This window comes from Momordica charantia, assembly GCF_013281855.1.
Source record: "Momordica charantia cultivar OHB3-1 chromosome 11 unlocalized genomic scaffold, Mcharantia_2.0 BLBB01000011.1, whole genome shotgun sequence".
Classification (NCBI taxonomy): domain Eukaryota; kingdom Viridiplantae; phylum Streptophyta; class Magnoliopsida; order Cucurbitales; family Cucurbitaceae; genus Momordica; species Momordica charantia.
Genome location: NW_028275159.1, coordinates 6,897,532 through 6,916,309, shown reverse-complemented (window position 1 = coordinate 6,916,309; position 18,778 = coordinate 6,897,532). Strand labels below are relative to the sequence as shown.

The 18,778-nt window shown below is 32.8% G+C and overlaps 1 protein-coding gene and 1 pseudogene across 1 annotated transcript; one reads left to right on the top strand and one right to left on the bottom strand.

Moving 5' to 3' along the window:
* Nucleotides 1–2,871: 2,871 nt before the first annotated feature.
* Nucleotides 2,872–13,339, bottom strand: LOC111008221 (putative LRR receptor-like serine/threonine-protein kinase At1g53440). Its single transcript, XM_022280858.2, has 24 exons — nucleotides 13,062–13,339; nucleotides 10,511–10,673; nucleotides 10,362–10,433; nucleotides 9,974–10,042; nucleotides 9,805–9,876; nucleotides 9,204–9,275; nucleotides 8,820–8,891; nucleotides 8,656–8,727; nucleotides 8,432–8,503; nucleotides 8,275–8,346; nucleotides 8,120–8,191; nucleotides 7,926–8,003; nucleotides 7,617–7,691; nucleotides 7,130–7,192; nucleotides 6,902–6,937; nucleotides 6,340–6,389; nucleotides 5,736–6,106; nucleotides 5,052–5,250; nucleotides 4,794–4,943; nucleotides 4,518–4,636; nucleotides 4,164–4,374; nucleotides 3,829–4,066; nucleotides 3,606–3,756; nucleotides 2,872–3,510 (listed from the first exon to the last, which is right to left on the bottom strand). Exons 1-24 carry the CDS (start codon nucleotides 13,201–13,203, stop codon nucleotides 3,100–3,102), a joined length of 3,102 nt encoding a protein of 1,033 aa, XP_022136550.1. The 5' UTR covers nucleotides 13,204–13,339; the 3' UTR covers nucleotides 2,872–3,099.
* A 2,344-nt stretch (nucleotides 13,340–15,683) lies between these two features.
* LOC148208057 (serine/threonine-protein phosphatase 7 long form homolog) lies at nucleotides 15,684–17,399 on the top strand (annotated as a pseudogene).
* The last annotated feature ends 1,379 nt before the right edge of the window (nucleotides 17,400–18,778 follow it).

Below are 18,778 nucleotides of genomic sequence, written 5' to 3'. Positions count from 1 at the left end.
AAATTTAATATAAATTAAATCGATAAAAAATTATTAAATTAATAAAAACCTAAAAGTCAAGATATAAATTACATGAAATTCATATGTTTTGTCATTTGCATGGCGAAATATATGGCTTTAAAAACCCAAAATTTGGGATATGTATAATTAGGGTTTTGTTTGTTTTATAACTATTTTGTTTTAAATTATTGCATTACAAGAATATGTCCATCATGTTATAGGTAATTCATGAGCTATTTTCCAAATATGGAGAAAATTAAGATGATAGTCTTTTTCTTAAATTATAATTTTTTAAATAAAATTTAAAAAAAAAAGCAAAGGGATATTAGTGGGAAGTGGAGGCTTACAACTTCTAAAGTTAATTTTGAATTTGATTCAAAATTATGAGAGATTGATATTAGTTGATTCCAATAATATAGTGAATTAATTTAAGTTTAATTTAATTAAATTAATCAAATTAATGTGGTATATTTGGTTAAATTAAATTAATAATTATTTTTAATTAATTAAATTAGATTTAATTAATTATTATTTTAATTAAAATTGTTTTAGTTAGAAGGAAAAAAAGAAAAAGAAAAAGAAAGAAAGAAATGGGAGGATTAACCTAGGTTTTTCCTGGGGAGTGGGAAAGTGGTAAGAACTTCCCCACCATTCTTCCTCCCTAAAAGGGAGGTTCTCTCATTCTTTTCAATCCCGGTCCAAGGTTGTTGAGTTTTCGAAACTCCAACGAGAAATTCTCTCTCTCGATCTCTCGGTTTCCCTTTCAATTATAAATGGTTCCCACAAATCGAGTTCGAAGATAGCGAGGAAAACTTTGTGGTGGCGTTGGTGTCTACATTAAAGGAGTGTCTTCAAGTATGTATCACTAACTTCCTTCTTACTCATGCTTATATCTTTTCTTTATTGTAATTCTAAAACAAGATCGAAGCACACGTGTTCGGACGCTTCGGGATCTGATCCCTTCATATGCAACGATGATGATTTTAATTCTTTTATTTTTTGTGACAAGTAAAGCTCAAGGTTTATAAAATAATTATCTACATATTAACAAAATATTTTTTCCTTTTTTTTTCTCTTTAAAGGCGGTTTTTTTCCTTCACAAATTTTTGGTGCATTAAATCAAGAGAAATATAGCTTTGTCACTGTCTGAAGATTTTTTTAACCTTGTTTTTTTTAATGATTCTCCCATTTATAAAGTTGAGTGCAAACAAATAGACATAGGAGTAACAAATAAAATAATTCATAGCATTATTTTATTTGATCGGTCTATTTTTACACCTATCAAGAATATAAACTGAATGAGTGACTTTAAAGGTATGACAAAGAAAGATTTTTTTCCAAATATTTTCGGATAGATGTGAGAATGAAAAGACAAAATTTACAAATGGGTCATTGAAATAGAAGAAATGGAGCATAAAGAATGGAGGAGAGAGATATAATGAATGAAAGAGTTAAAAGTGAATGACAAATTGGAAAAAAAATGATAAGATGTGAGAACGAAAAGACACCGCTTACAAACAGATAAGAGTGAACTCATTTTCTTGGACGTGATGGTATAGCTTCCTAAGATTTCTCTCATAAATGGGTTGTTCAAGTGCATTAGTATACAAACATCTTTCTTTTCATCTTCCAGTCAAATAGAATTTGTTCTAACTCCTTGCTTTCTCCTGACATATGACGAGTTTTTTTTTTAAAAATGAGGTGACTCTTGCTTTGATAAAACTCTCTCTTGGAATGACTTCCCAAGTATATGAGTAGCAATGCATGACCATGGAACCTATCAGCAATCATCTAGCTTTGATTCCAAATTGGGAAAATTTCTTTTCATATACAATGTCGATACCGTTTGTGCAACCAACAAATCACACTCCATTTGACTAAGTACTTGATATTGACGATCTTTGAATTAGCAATAAGAAATTTTTCTCCGTTTGTACACTAAACATAATTCAGGTTGAATCCCTTACATGAACTTGTCATTTTTTTGATATCTTGGTTGATCTTTCCTTTTCCATGCAATTCATCCAAGTCTATGGAACTCTTTGCAATTAGTTTATTTATTCCCAATGATTATATGTTGTTATTCACTTCGAATTTTTTAGATTCTCTTTAGTTTGCACGGGTTTGCAGATGGGCTTGGTTTATGTAGTGACCATTTAGGATGAGGGAGATATGAAATGGCTTGAAGTTGAGAGTTTGGGAGAGACGAGATCGCCTGCAGTACAACATGAGGGGGTGGGGATTCGAACTCACAATCTTTTGGTTTGAAATATATGTCAATTATCGTTGAGTCATGCTCGCTTTGGCCAATTTATGTTTTGAATTCCTATAAAATAAAATAAAAAAATTATGTTTTTCTCAAAAAATAAATAAATAAATAAATAAAAACTCATGTTATATAAATATACAAACAAATACTTTCTTTTCTCTTATGTCTAAAAAGGTTATATATATAAACAAATACTATTGGGTGTTTACTAGTTAATTAGCATTCCTTGTTTGACGGCCACCATTCAAATTTTGACAAGTAAAAAAAATTACAAAAGAGATATTTATTTTATATTTTAAAAAAATTAAAGAACGGTCCAATTTTTATGTGTCTGTCAAGAAGATGAGGCTAACTTATAAATATATTTTAGTATGTATATTACTTAACTATTATCAACCTTTTATTTTATTTTATTTTTTTCACATTACCTTTTATTTTGTTAACGTCAAAGAAAAAAAAATTATTACCCAAGCGGAGTGCAAATGAAAAAACTTGGTTTTTATTATGAAAAACCTAAAAATATGCATAATCATATCTATAGAAATAAAAAATACAATAAAAGACATCTCTGACCAAAATAAAAGACATCTCTGACCAAGAGATTATAAGTTCAAACCCCCACCCCGAAGCGAGATAATAATATCTCGAGTGAGATCTCCATTGATTGATCTATATTATTTTTTGCCAACCACAACTTCTAAACTATTTTCTTGAGTTCGTTTTCTCAGTTTATTTGGCACACTAAATGAACCTTTGGTTGAACAATATAAATAAAAGTTAAATTACAGACCTATAAAGTTGCTGCTACCAATTTGATATTTTGCTTTGATTCAATCTCCAAGAAGACTTCTGGTTGAAGAATACTCTAGAGCCTCGTCCTTGTTTTTGGTAGAAGCAGATGATGAGTCAGTCCATGGCCCGTCGGTTAACATGCTTCTCTGCATCTGAATGCCTTGCGAAGATGTTGAAATGCTGGTTTGGCTGTCTTGTGATAGCTTCTCGAAGGCTTTGAACCTTGCATCTCGGTCGGCCGTGTTGCGCTTGATGTTCGATACTTCAATTGCAAGTTTACCTTCGAGCATGCTAACCACGGAAGACATGGTTGGCCTGAGAGTAGGAGACAGGTTCGTGCATAAGAGAGCTATTTGCAGCATCCTCATCACCTCCTCTTTTGAGTAATTTGAGCCAAGACTTGGATCAACAAGTTCCAGTAGGTTTCCCTCCTCTTGTAGAACATAAGCCTAAAAATACACACGTGACAATGTGAAAAAAGAAAAGAACCAGAATATGATTTTGAAAAGTTAAAGGACGGAATAACTAAAAAGCCATCAGTTACCCAGTCAAGAAGATAAACAAACTCCTCTTTCGGTCTGTAACTTGTGTTACTTTTTCCACTAACAATTTCTAGAGCTACAACTCCAAAGCTATAAACGTCAGCTTTATCGGTTAAGTAACCCCTCATTGCGTACTCGGGAGCCATGTAACCTCTGAAATGAAATCAAAACTAACATCAGAAAAAGACTACTAATCAATTGAGAGTAGAGAGATAGAGAACAGACATTGTGCCAGCAATTCTTGTGCTGATATGGGTGTTCTCCTCTTCATCAAGCTTAGCCAATCCAAAGTCAGAAATCTTGGCATTCAGACTTTTATCAAGTAATACATTGGTAGCTTTTATATCTCTATGAACAATTTTCAATCTAGATTCTTCATGAAGGTAAGCCAACCCTTTTGCTATTCCCAAGCATATCTTCATTCTTACCGGCCAATCCAAATGCAGTGAATTCTCCTCCGAGCCTGAAAAGAAGTTAATAATGAAATGAAATCACCGTTCTCCTAACCTTATATGAAACTAAAACAAGTTAATAATGAAAGAAATATCTAAAGCACTTACCAAAAAGAGCACGAGCAAGACAATTGTTCTCTAAATACTCATAAATAAGCAATAACTGGTTTCCTTCAATACAACAACCATAAAGCTTGACCAGATTCGGATGTTGTAATGCAGATATCATGCCGATTTCAGTGATGAATTCACGGTTCCCTTGCCTTGATTTAGAGGATAGCTGCTTTACGGCAATCGAAGTTCCATCCGACAGTGCTCCCTACCAAATATTTTTTGTTTACTTAGGTCATTTTATGTTGGACTTCAACATTATTTTGAGAAACAAGTGGGAAGAAGGACCATATATCAAACAATGATGCAACATATATAGAGTGAAGAGGATAAAAATATTTCCACAGCTACCCTGTATACAGGACCAAAACCTCCCTCGCCTATCTTGTATGACGCATCGAAGTTGTTGGTGGCTGCTCTTATTTGTCTTAAACTGAAATAACCTGTCTGTAACTTTAGGTCCCGAAGTTCTGTAACAAAGAAAGAAATGCATTTTTTCTTTTAAAATCAGAGATATATGTAGAGTTAGAAGAAAAAAAAAAAGTAAAATCCCTCAAAGAACACAAAGTTGACTACACAAATGGAAACAGGTGTACATAAGTAGATCACTTTTGTAATTAATCTTACCACTGTCTTCAGTTTCCTTCCCACCCAAGTAACCCTTTCTTCGAAGAACAACCAATACTAAAACAACGAACATAGAACTACCAACAACAATGCCAGCAATAGCTCCACCTGATAGCCCTCCAGCTTCCACATTAACTTCCACATTAAAATCTACAATAGCAGAAGCAGATATCAAACTATTCAGTATAGATAATAAAATCAATTGTTGAAAGTTCTAGAATCTAAATTACACAATAAATTAGAAAATAAAGTATTTACTTGGTGTCACAGTGATTGCAGATATTAGAGGTCCATACACCCCTATATCTGGAATGGAATTTGTTCCTTTGCCAGCCCAATATAAGTGGATCTCAAGAGTGCTGCCATTCACTAGAACGGTAGGCTCTTCCAGAGTAAAGTTCTTACCAACACCTCCAGCTTCCTCCATTATGTTAAAATCTTTTCTAACCAAGTTTCCCTGTGGACGAAACCCAATTAGTAAATAGTATTACTACTCGTACACCGAGCACAGAAAAATTGCTTAATATGTGTTTTAGTCTCTAAACGTTTCAATTTAGTCTCTTTAACATTTTCCTATTCTACCCAATGATTGTCAAAACTAGTTCATGAGAAACTAACCTGACATGATACTCAGTAAGTCAGTATAAACTTGAAAAGATAAATTAGGCCGAGAAAATTTCCTATTTCCTGATACAAAATTTTAAAATTTGTGGGTACATATTTCTACTTTCCTCTCTTAGGTGGCCATTTCTAAATTCTACCCTACCAACCCCCTAATTATCTTGCCATGATTTTCAACCCATTTCAACATTCAGCAACGGAAAGAGTATAATTGAACAATTTTTAAAACGTAAATGGGACACTAAATTTAGAAAACACACAAACATTAGGGACTAAAACGTAACTTTAGCTTTAACATCAGAATGAAATCTTTCCACTCACTTGAATAGAGACATCAAATATGCGCTTCCCAAGGCTACGATAGGTTTGGTCTGCAGTAAACATGATTTCAGCAAAGTGAAGCTTGACATTGTAACTTCCATTTCGCAAGCAAAATCCATAGTATTTGAGTGAAAGAGGAGAGACCCGAGCTGTGGAATAGAGCCCTGAAGCACCAGACCCATGGCTGCTACTTGTTACTATGTAAGGAAGTCGATCATTTCTCAAGAAAACACCTGTGCTGCTGTAACCCCATCTTTCTGAGGAAGAAAAGAAATTGGATCTGCCATTCTGACCATGAGTATCATCTACTTCGTATTCATTACCATTAACCTCCATACTCTCTCCTCCACAATTTATGAACAATGAATGAACTACAAGTGTAATCAGAACCATGAATCAAACAAAACGTTCGATCTGAGAATTAGTAGTATCAGATATATAACATATAATTCAGAAGAATTAAAATGGGGCTTTTACAATAATATCATATCTAGCCTAAATAATAACAGATATGTCGGGTGATAAAATATTTTCCAAATATGGCAGGTAGTCTTGCCACCCGTTATAATTTTCTCAATTAAAAATCACATTCATTGCCACTTACATCGAGCTTCTTTAAGGCAAGGGAAATCCTTCCTCAGGCACCAAGTAACACTACAACAAATTAAATATTTTAGACACATGAAGTTGAGAAAATAAAATAAGTTTACATCAGGCTAAGAAGCACGGACTCAAAAACAACACAAAAACGATGACACGCCAATTTCTAAAAATGTAGGACACTGATACATTGGGGACACGTTAACTTTTTTTAATTTCATTTAGATAATATATGTGTATAAATTGACATAGTAATACTTCTAAATAAAAAACTTCAACCTAGTTAGTGGGTTTTTTAGTGCTTGGCTTCTGTCTTCATTTGATTTTAGATTTCTTTCAAAACTCAAAAAGAAAAAAAAAAGAAAAAAAAAAGGTTTCTTTTAAGTGAGTGTGTCCATCACGTGTCCTCCACATGTCCACCGTGTATCCAAAATTTTAGAAAAAGAAAACAAACACACTATTTTGCATGTTGGACACGTGTCTCGAGCGTGTCCGTGTACGAAATGGATACTTTGTCAATAGCAAAGTGTTTGTGCTTCCTAGATACATGGTAAGTAAAGGCTTACTTTTCATTCTTCCTAGTTGAACTGGAAACCAAGTTCCTGTATAAAAGAAAGATAAAATATATGTTAAATTACAAGTTTGATCCCTAAAATTTTAGAGCTATATCTAATAGGTCTTTGAATATTAGAAAGTATCTAATAGGTCAAGATAAAGGGAACTTAAATATACATCTTTCTACACACTTATAAGAAGTTTTTATCACAGTAATGGGTAGAAATAAAGTGGCTTACACATTATTAGACTGTGTACAACTGAAAGATGGCAACTCTGTAAAATTGTTGTAAGATAAATCTCTGCAACAGATTTTATAATACTCTATCAGCCACATAGGAGAATAACACACTAGCAACAAGAGAATATTTGTACACCCATTTGATAACCATTTTGTTTTTAGTTTTTTATTTTTTAAAATTAAACTTATAAGCACTGCTTCCACCTATATCTCTAAAAACTCTTTTCAAATATAAGCTAGGTTTTGAGGACGGAAAGTAGTTTTTTAAAACTTATTTTTTTGTTTTTTAAATTTGGCTAATAAGTTAAAAGTGTGTTTAAAAAAAAGGTAAAAGAACGTATCAAATAAATTTTGAAAAAACAGATAATTTAAAACAGAAAACTAAAATTGAAGTGGTTATCAACATGACCTGTGTAATTTGAAGGATAAAAAATTTGTGTAACTGAATTCTGGTGTATATAGACTCATATAGAGTTGAGACTAACATGCTCCTTTGGCTATAGCGGCTGTCCAAGATCCAATTCGGTACTTGGCCACTTAATGAGTTGTTAGTCAGAAACCTAGACAAAATTCAAAATTAATCATATCTTGGACATAACAAATATGTAAGCTTTAGAAAATGAGAAAATACGGACTGGGAGCATAAAATTCCTATTTCTTTCTTGCCATTAAGCTTTTGACAAGTAGAATGGAGAAATACAGAGAATGAGAAAGAGAAATTTTTTCAATAGTGGTAAAATTTTCTATTGTCCAATACGGCAAGAAAGAAGAAAGTATTATTCATATTAGCTTACATGAACTCAGTCTTTTGGACCAACAGATTCTGAACTGTATCTGGAATTGGACCACTTAATCTGTTGAAGCTCAAATCTCTATTGGAAGGGCAAAAATTTCATCCATAAATGATATTAACTCACGATATATGATGTAAAAAGAAAGGCCAAATGATGGTAAAAATGTAAAATAAAAATGAAGTTCAGAAACTTACAGAGTTCTTAATTCACTAAACTGTCCCATATATTCAGGTATACGATCCTCGATTAAGCAATTTCTTAAGACCCTGAGTAGCAGGAGAAATGAAAAGCGAGATAAAATCAACAAATAGAGTTCATTTAAATTCCACAGTTTAGAACTTCTGCTTACAGTGTTTTTAAGGATGTCAATTGAGTCAAATTGGGAAATTTTGTGGGCAGTCCCTTCAAATCACTTATTATCCTGGAAAACAAGAAATATTTCTAAATTTAAAACATTTGCCTTAGTTGTTTAAAATTGATATATATTTTCAAGAACTAATCCTCACAGGTCAGTTAGTCTTTTTAAGTCGGAAACAGCGCGAGGAATGGGGCTCTCCATAGAAGTTCCTTGAACATAACTGCAATGAATGATTGATTATACATAGATTAGGCAGAAAAATTATGCTATGAGATGACTATGATAGTACTGATTGAAATAAGATTTATAATCTTGAATTTTCTAGGGAAGGGAAACAAAAAGTCAACTCCATTAAAGTTATTATCTACTTACAGTGTAGTAAGGTTTGTCCACTTGCCAATATATTCAGGTAGCTTTCCTGATATATTAGTTCCATCTATCCGACTACAAGAACATGTAAAGTCTACGAAGTGTCGAAAACTTAAGTAAAAATAAAAATAAAAATGTTCAAAGAAGCCCATCAAAATAAACCATACAAATCAGTCAAGTTCCTCAAGTTTCCATAAGATGCTGGAATCGACCCTGAGAAATTATTTGAGGAAAGAAGTCTGCAAATAATGAAAACTAAATTTAATTAGTTGAATAAATGGTAAAAGTCGAACAAATAAGTAAAGCAACATAGGCTTTGAATGAATGTTCGAGGACACTCACACCCATTGACTACATTAGTTAAATGATTCCTCTCAAAGCAAGTACTTATGTTTTAAAATTTCTCAAACAACTTTTTTATTATTGAAAATTTTATAAGGTGTTTTTAATTAGTTAAAAGCACTTTTATCGCACCAAAAACCAACAATTTTTTGAAGAACGCTTTTAATCACTCATAAGTACTTTGCAAGACGTGCCAAGCACATACTTACAGTCTCCGCAAGTTGCTCAGTTTTCCGAGATTTTCAGGAAGATTTCCTACAAGCTGATTGCCTTCCAAGACCCTGTAAATGCAATCCCATTGGTCATCAACTTCCCAAAATCTTCACTACATGAACTTTAATCTGTATACATCTTGGGCATGTTTGGTCATGCTCTCGTCTATTGAGAAACTTTGGTATTTGGAGTATCATTTGCATCGATGATTTAGTTTAAGCTGTTTAGCCAATGATCGAATGGTGGCACCAAGAAAAACAAAAACATGTTTGGTAACGATTTCTTATTTTCTTAATTTTAAACTAAAAGGAATTGATCTTTTAAATAAAATATTTATGATCTATTTAATTATTTCTCATACCTATCATGCCTTTTATAAATAAATAATAGAATAATGCTTTTATTTAGGTTGTTGAAAAACTAAAAAACAGGAAACAAGAACCAAATTTGGTTCCGAAACTTATATGCAATTTTTGGAACATTTCTTTAAAAGAGAGAGAAAAATAGGGAACAATTACCAAGAAAATCTAAAAACTTGGAAACAAGAAATGAGAAATGAGAAATAAGAATGCTGCTGAATAATCCTTAATGACTTACAGTTCCTGAAGCGAAGAAATATCACCAATTTCTGGAGGAATCAGACCACTGAGTTGGTTTCCCAGCATGGACCTGCACATAACAGATTTCTGAAATCAGACTGGGAATCGAACTGCATATGTCAATTTATTCCCATTAATTATACGCAAAACGGAAGATAAAAACTTACAAACGAACAAAAGGAATGCGAGCAAACTCCCTAGGGATTTGTCCAGATATAAGATTGTAAGTGAGATCTCTGTTTAATTAGTAAAGAACCATATGAAGATTCAGAAGAGAGCCCATATAAAACTTACATAAATTAAAAGAAAATCAACTCCAAGATCAAACTCAAATGCTCTATAGCATCCTATATAAACAATGTGATTTCTGGTTCTGTATGGGCTTGCTTGTACACAAAATTTCAGTTAAAAGAGGGGACGAAGTTGTTTCGTAGAACGTGATTAGGTCACTTTTCAAAATTTCTCAGACCACTTTTAATTGATTAACCGCTCTTAGAAATTTTAACCAAAAAAACACTACCAAAATTTTAAATGGCATGTCAAAAACACACTTACAGCTCCTGCAATCGAGTCAGATTTGCGAATGCTGTGGGAAGAACTCCAACTAGATTGAGCCTCTTTAGCCGGCTGTGGCAAAGAGAGAATTAAGAAAGCGCAGAAAGGAATATTAATGGTGATAAATGGAAGACAAAGAAGGTTCTTACATGCTGGTGACGCTGCAAATAGTGGTACAACTGCAGTTCACCTCTCTCATATGAGTTTGATTCCAAACCATATTGGAAAAGCCGTCGCCATTGATGCATGAATTTTTGTGGACCTTCCAATTTAAGTTCTTGAGCTCTGCAGATATTGCTTCAAGGGCTCTCACTGTCAGCATTCAAATCATTCGCTTAATATATATGCACATAACAGAATGAAGAATCCCCACCATCAAGACAATTTTCTTTTTATACAACAAATGAGGACAAGAAATTCAAATTCATCACCTTTCTATGAGAAATGAGTGACAATTGCGAAAAGCAGATGTTTTATGTTTTAAGTTAAACAAAAAGTTAATATTGGATTGAAATTTTTTATTAATATTAGTTAATCAAAATGTAATTTCACTGGTTAAATTATTATTAACTTTCATTAGTTTGATCCTCCTAGGATTGTGATGCTATCTATAGTCTTCCAGGGTCAAATAAATCCTCCTCGTCCAAAAGTTGAGTATCGAATCAAAATAAGCGTGTGGAACTTCATGATTAGCTAAGCTGGCCACTATCAAAATATTTTAAGGGTTGAAATTTTGGTCGCTGAATTAGAGTTTTTATTACCTCATTTTTATCTGCTTCATTTTAGTCCAATTTTTTTCCCTTACTTTTATGTACTTTCTATTTTAAATTTTTTAATATCTAAAATTTCGATTATAGTCTTTAAATTTTATGTTGATACATCATATTTTTAAGAAACTATATTTAGAATTGAAGAAAGAGTAGAAAAGTGAAATAAAAAGTTTTAAAATAGAAGATTAAAATCAAAGATTTAAAATTCTAAAAAGTAAAGTAGAAAGTTTTAAGTTGAAAACTATGGTTAAACATAAAAATAGTTGTTTGAAACCATTCCAAAACAGTTTGTTTTTTTAGAGAAAAAAAAAGAGAGAGAATTGATTCTGTTCTCATAAATCATTATTTTAAAAAAATAATAATAAAAGCATATTTAATTCCAAATTACAAATATATGAATAGCAATTTAAAGGTAGAGTTATATTAATTTTAACTATCAATAAAGTGAAAATTAACTGCAGATCATTATTTTAAAAAAATTATCATAACAGCATATTTAATCCCAAATTACAAATATATGAATAGCAATTTAAAAGTAGAGTTATATTAATTTTAACTATCAACAAAGTGAAAATTAATTGCAAAAAATATATTGCATTCAAAATTACATAGTATGAATAGCAATTTCAAGGTAGCCAGTTATATTAGTTTTAACTATCATAAAGTGAAAATTAATTGGAAAAACGTGATAAGATAACAATTTCAAAATCACAAAGTACTATTAATAAAAAAAAATTAAAGAAAAAAAGTGCCAAATTAGAATGTTTGTTTGATTATGCAATTATGTTTGAGTAATTTTATGGCTGAGTTTGGGCATCCTAGGACAATAGTGGTATGGAAATTTAACTTCTAACTTCAAAGGAATCCTTTGAATAAATACCGATTTTGGATATTTTGTCACATTATTTTGAGTATTTTGTGAGTTGAAATTTTGTATAGTTATTGTTTGGTTAATAGACAATTTTTTCTAATTTAATTTTAAAGAGGGGTTAATTGCAATACTTTATTCAGGTTTAGAATTTAATTTTATAAAATTAAATTAAAATACATGGAAAAAAAAAATTTCTTATCTCTGACATGGATAATTGATGTTGTACTGAAAAATATAGGACCAAAACAAACATTGTATCGTAGTAATTGGTACATGGATAATTGATGTTGTACTGAAAAATATGTGACCAAAACAAACATAGCATCGTAGTAATTGGTATGTAGTAATTGGTATATATCTCCGATCGTGTAAAAAAAACTTGGGTAATTAGATACAGGACCGAAATATAATTTAATCAACGAAAAAAAATTGCATACATTTTGGTTGCAAATGTTCCAAATGGGTCCCCCATACGGCAACATTTATATCCGGATGGAAAAATCCAAAGCACCGACAAAGTTGAGCATCTAGCCTAGAGCATAACTAATAATTGTGAAGGTTAAATTACAAGATAGTCCCTCGTTTTGATTTTTTCTTGGGAAATGCATGGTCGGGCCAGCTTGCGTTGGCACTGACCACTAGATAATGGTTTCCTCATTTTGAATTTTTTTTAAATTATATAATGAAACAAAAATTGTACAAAGCTAAAAAAATTGTTTCCAACTAAAATCAAAAGATGGGTGGTCGGAGTCAGTTTTGTACTAAAATCGATATGTGCACCCGTGCTAATAATCTTTGACTTTTAAAAGTAACTAATAAATTTCTAACTTTCAATTTGGTACTTAAAACACATCCTAACTCTTTTTTTTAGTACAAATTGGTCCGCAGCTACTTTCTAAAACTTACAAACCTAATACACAAGATAAGAAATCAATGCCCAATAATTTTGGTGAAGTTTAAAAAATGTTGGAAAGTTAAGAATTTTATAAAAAAGTTTGGACAAAAAGAGTTGGATACGGAATGTGGAACAATAAACTAATACTAATAGTAATGTGGTACCTTCTTGTTGAGGCAAAGATTGGGCATCCGATCCAAAATCCAAGAAGCAGTTGAAAAGCAGGAACCAGCAGCAGATGAGAACATGAACACGAGCACGAACACGAACACTCTTCAATTCCCATTCCCAAGTAGAAAGATCCATGTCCTACAGACTTGTAAATTAAAAGTAGAAGAAAATAAGCAGCTGCAGCACAGAACCAGAGCAAACAAACAAGAAGATCAGAGTTAGAGGGAGAGATGGTGATTTTATGGAGAGAGAAAGGGAAAGGATGACTAGAAGAAGGAAGACTTTGTCCTGAAGACTTTTTTCTTTTCTTTTTTTTTTTCAATAGACTCGTAGCCGTGGATTTTTTTTTAAATAATTATTTTTTAAAAACAAATGACAAAAGTAGGGTAGGATCAAAACATATTCCAAAAATAGAGTAGGTAAATCGCAGCCGTTTTTACTTTTTCCCCCTCCCCCCATTTTTACTTTTTCTTTCTTTCTTCCATGTCCCCCCTCCCTCATCCTCCATTGCCGCCGTGTGACCTCCGCCGCCTCCTCCACCGCTGCCGCCTTCTCCTCCGCCTCCATTGCTCCATTTCTACTGCCGTCGTGATCGTACGTCGGCCGCCGCCGGTAAATTTTTTTTTTTTTAAAGTTGATTTTGTTGGTAAATGTTTTTCTATTAGTTTGTTTTGTTTGTATATGTATTTTTTTTATTAATTTTGTTTTGTCTCTATACGTTTTTTTATTAATTGTTATTGTTTGTTTGTATTTATATGTCTTTTTTTTAATTAATTTTTTTGTTTGTTTGTATTTATATGTCTTTTTTTATTAATTTTATTTTGTTTGTATGTCATTCTTTGTTTGTATATATATTTTTTGTCATGACAGACGTATGTGGCAAGCTAAACGAAAAGCACTAATTAAAGTTTTTGGAGATTGGGAAAAATCATATGAAGAGCTCCCATACTGGTTGAATGCTTTAGTGCATTACAATGTCGACACTCGAGTACTCTGGGACTTGATACCTTCTAATAATTCTGGACATCTTATTTTTGAGCGAGTGTTTTGGTCATTTGGTCCTGCAATTGAAGGATTTAAACATTGTAGACCATTAATCCAGATTGATGGTACACATCTGTATGGCAAGTATAAGGGAAAATTACTTATTGTCACCACAATTGATGCAAATGGACATATATTCCCTATTGCTTTTGCTATTGTGGAAGAGGAAAATACTTCTAGTTGGTCGTGGTTTTTGTGTGCCTTGCGAAATTTGGTTACCGACCGAGATGGAATTTGTCTAATTTCTGATCGTCATGGAGGTATTTTGGCGGCTGTGAAAAATAAGGAAAATGGCTGGAGTGAACCAAGAGCACATCATCGATTTTGTCTCTGTCATGTGGCTAGCAATTTCAACAAAAAAATATAATTCGAAGCCCTTAAAAGAGTTGGTGTATCGTGCTGGGTGTCAACACCAAAAGCGTAAATTTGAAAGATATATGAGGGAGTTACAACAATTGAATCCAAATTGTATTGATTTTTTCACTCATATAAACATTAAAAAATGGACACAAGCACATGATCAAGGGTTTCGATATGGATGGATGACAACAAATCTAGCAGAGTGTATTAATGGTGTTTTCAAAGGAGCTAGAATGTTGCCAAAACTGCATTGGTGAAGTTTACGTTTTTTAAAACTATTACTTATTTCCAGAAACATAGAGATGATATCAGCGAAGCAGTAGATCGGGGTGAAAAGTATACAAAATATGCTTTAAATAAATTGAGGAGGTGGGAGAAAAGAGCGACAGCACATTCAGTGACTTCTATTGATCGAGAGACACAAACTTTTCAAATCGAAACAGAAATAGATATGTTCTCTCCTTTCAAATGCCAACATACTCAAGTAGTTTGCTTGAAAGACAATACATGTACTTGTAACAAGTGGCAATCTTTCAAGATACCGTGTTCTCATGTAATTGCAGTCTGCAATCATGTTCACTTGCCATATTTGTCTTATGTCGAGAAGTATTACTAATTGTCACGGTACCAACTTTGCTATGCATCTCGATTCTACCCTATACAACATAGGGACTATTGGCCGGAAGTGAAGTTTGATGTTATTCATCCGAACTCAAATTTGTTGAGGGAACATGGACGCCCAAAAACTTCTCGCATTCACAATGAGATGGATTGGCGGGAGACGGGTACGAAAGTTCATTGTGGAATATGCAAAAAAGAAGGACATAACAAACGTACATGTCCAACTCGCAACTCTGGCGCTTCATCTTCGAGACAAATGGGTGATTAAGGTGGATTTCTTTAATCATTTTTTTAACATACTGTTACAAACCTATTAATATTGAAATCAATTCTATATTTTCTATGTACAGGTTGAAGCATATGCGGTGACATCGTTCTCAATTAGTGTGGGATTGTTGCTTTGTAACACCTTATATTTTATCACTTACCCGGATTCGTGCTTTGTAATACACTATGCTTTATTGAATCATTTTTTGCTTTGTAATAGTTAGATATTTGGAATTGTAATGTACTATACTTTATGTCATGTTATTTGCAATGAACTTTGATTATAATTGTGTTATTTGTCTTATTATATTTCAGCATTAATTATGGATCCAGGACCTTTGCATTCGCATCAGCTATACTTACAACGATCACATCGTTCACAATTATTGTGGGATGATGGATCTACCATAGTTTTGCAATGTCGAAGAAGAGAGGCCGTAGTATATCATAACATTAGGCTAGATAAGTATAGTGTCATATCTACAACAGTCTGGATTTTGGGGGGTTTCACAGATAGGCTTTACTCAGTTAGATTGACATCTTATTACTGCACTGGTGGAGCGATAGAGGCAGGAAACTCACTCGTTTCACATGCCTGGTGGAGAGTGTACTATTACACTACAAGATGTTGTTGTGCAGTTAGGGCTACCTATTGATGGAGAACCCATTACAGGATCCTTGCAATACGATTGGGCCCAGTTATGTGAGGACCTACTAGGAGTACGACCTCCTCAACTTAAAGGATCTAGGTTGAGTATTCCTTGGCTAGCGGCACAATTCATTGAATTACCACAAGATGATGATGAGGTTACGATACAGAGTACGCACGAGCATATATTATGCAGCTCATCGGTGGATTTTTATTTCACGATAAATCTAACACATTAGTTCATCTCATATTCCTTCCGCTACTGACTGATTTCGAGGAAGCTGGACGATATTCATGGGGTAGTGCATGTCTCGCATGGTTATATTGAGAACTCTGTCGGGCTAGTCGAGCTGATGCCCTGGATATAGCAGGTCCGTTGATACTTTTACAAGTATGGGCGTGGGATAGGTTTCCTACAATTGCTCCACAACACTATGTACTTACTCCTGAACAATATGCTGGACGTCCTCTCAGTGCACGGTACATTCATTTCCATTTATTTATATGTGATTTTTAAATTATATGTAACTGAATAAGTTTTACATAATGCAGATGGAATGGAGTTTTGATAGCTTCTGAACAATCTACGAACATGTTGGTTCAATATCGAACATGTTTTGATCGACTTAAGCCCAACAAGGTATATTACTTACAAATAAATAATTATAATTAACTTAATAATAATATTAATTCTTATTTATTAATGATTTCAGATTATCTGGACACCGTACAATCACGACATTATGACTCTATTACCTGAATATTGTCATAATGGGCGAGATATTTGGTTGACTTCAAGCCCTCTTATATGTTTTCATATTATCGAGTGGCATCTACTGAATCGAGTGTTGCGACAATTTGGACTTTTACAGAATAAACCGTCATATTGTAATACTGACACGAGTCTACATCAGATCGACCTACGAGGAAAACATGATCACAATTGGCAACGTCAACATGCAACATATATATCACTATGACATCAACGTCGTGAACGGTGTGCATTTAGTGATGCGACAGATATGCCAGCCGTGTCAGATGATTATCAACAGTGGTATGATTCTATTACAAGAAAGTATATCACACGTGAATCTGATTATCACGATTACATGGTTAGTATTATATTTTTTATATTTTTTAATTACAATATTTAAATCAAATTTAATATTAATAATTATTATATCAATTATAGGATTCTTTTATTAGCAACGTACAAGATTTTGCAATACAAGAAAATCTACCTGTATTAAAAACAATGTGTGATACTTGCATTAGCATAACTGAATCAAATTCAGTTTATCCAAGAGTAGCTTCAAACTTCGAAATGAGGCGTCATCGTCCTAGGCGCAATCAAGCACAGCCAAATGAAGAAGTTCAAGAAGAAGCATAAGAAGCTGAACAAGTTCAGGAAACAAAATGAAGATGCTATAGGAGATGAACAGATTATGAATACTCCTATACAATCACATTTTCTAATGATTCCTACGCCAGGAGTTCATTTAGACACCGCATCTACTTCAGCTCTTCAACCTGATCCATCACCTGTTCAACAAGAACCTCGTCGTGGACGTCGCGTAAGAAGGCCACGACAATGTGGTACATGATTATCTATGTTTTGTAATATGTTTAAAAGTTTAAGACAACTTTTTGTATCGAATATGTTTTAAAACTTTTATCCAAAAGTAGCTTTTAGTTTAATTTTAAAACTTTAAACTTTAATCACATTTTAATCAAAATTTAAAATATAATAACAAAAATTAAAATAATTAATTGCATCTTAATTAAAAATTTCGCAATATTAATAAAATAAATTCTGCAATATTAATAAAAGTAACAATGAAAAAAATATATGAAAACTCAATATTAATAAAATTAATTTTACAATATTAATAAAAGTAATAATAAAAAATATATAGGAAAACTCACTAAAAAAAGGTGAAAAATGCATGCGACTTCAGCGAAAAAAAAAAACGTGTGGACGCGACTTCAATAAGATCGGCTGCGATTTCCGTGGAAGTCGCGTCCATCGCCTGCGACTTCTAACGGAAGTCGCGTCCATTGTACGCGACTTCCACGTCAATAACACCTCACCCGCCACATAGACAATACACGTTGCACGAAAGTAGCGTCCATTGTATGCGAGTTTTGACCCCTCGTTTGACCTAACTTATTTTTGTCAATAGTTTCAAAAACCTAAATTACTTTTGTATTTATTTATTTAATTTACATTTATTTAGTTATTATTTTTAAATTAACATTATTTTTGTAATTTTCTTTTAAAATGTCATTATTTTAAAACTACAATTTCTCTAGGTAAGCTTTCAAGAAAATAACATCCATCATATATTATCCATGTGCTTGAGTTGTGTTGTGTTGTGTAGAAAAATGGAACAACAATTGGACACCGGAAACAGTAATACTGCAGATAATTAATACAATGCGCAGAAGAAAACTAGTGAAGTACTGTCAAGGCAAAATAGCATAATCTAAGTTCGTGGACTTTTCAAAACTCCACACCGTATAGGTAAAAATCCAATATAAACAGAGATCAGGTAAAATAGTGAAGACCGAAGAATGAAAATGCCCTAGAATCATACCAATCAACCAGATTGCGAAAGAAATTTAAAGCACATACCGTTAAGCATGGGAAAAGTACTGCTCCACCTCCACGTCCAGGAGATAGGAAAAATTAGGGCTAGTAAGCGGATCGACTTCTGCTCTTCGAGATTCTTCTCCGAAAATTCCATGTGGAAACCCTTTCTTTGGTTT

Bases quoted from the DNA above. Each gene is read 5' to 3' on its own strand.
- LOC111008221 (XM_022280858.2), bottom strand. From the start codon at position 13,203: ATGGATCTTTCTACTTGGGAATGGGAATTGAAGAGTGTTCGTGTTCGT. The intron at 9,276-9,804 runs GTAAGTCATTAA...TTGCATTTACAG, and splicing joins ATTTCTTCGCTTCAGGAACT to GGTCTTGGAAGGCAATCAGC. The intron at 4,944-5,051 runs GTAAATACTTTA...CTGCTATTGTAG, and splicing joins TGCAATCACTGTGACACCAA to ATTTTAATGTGGAAGTTAAT.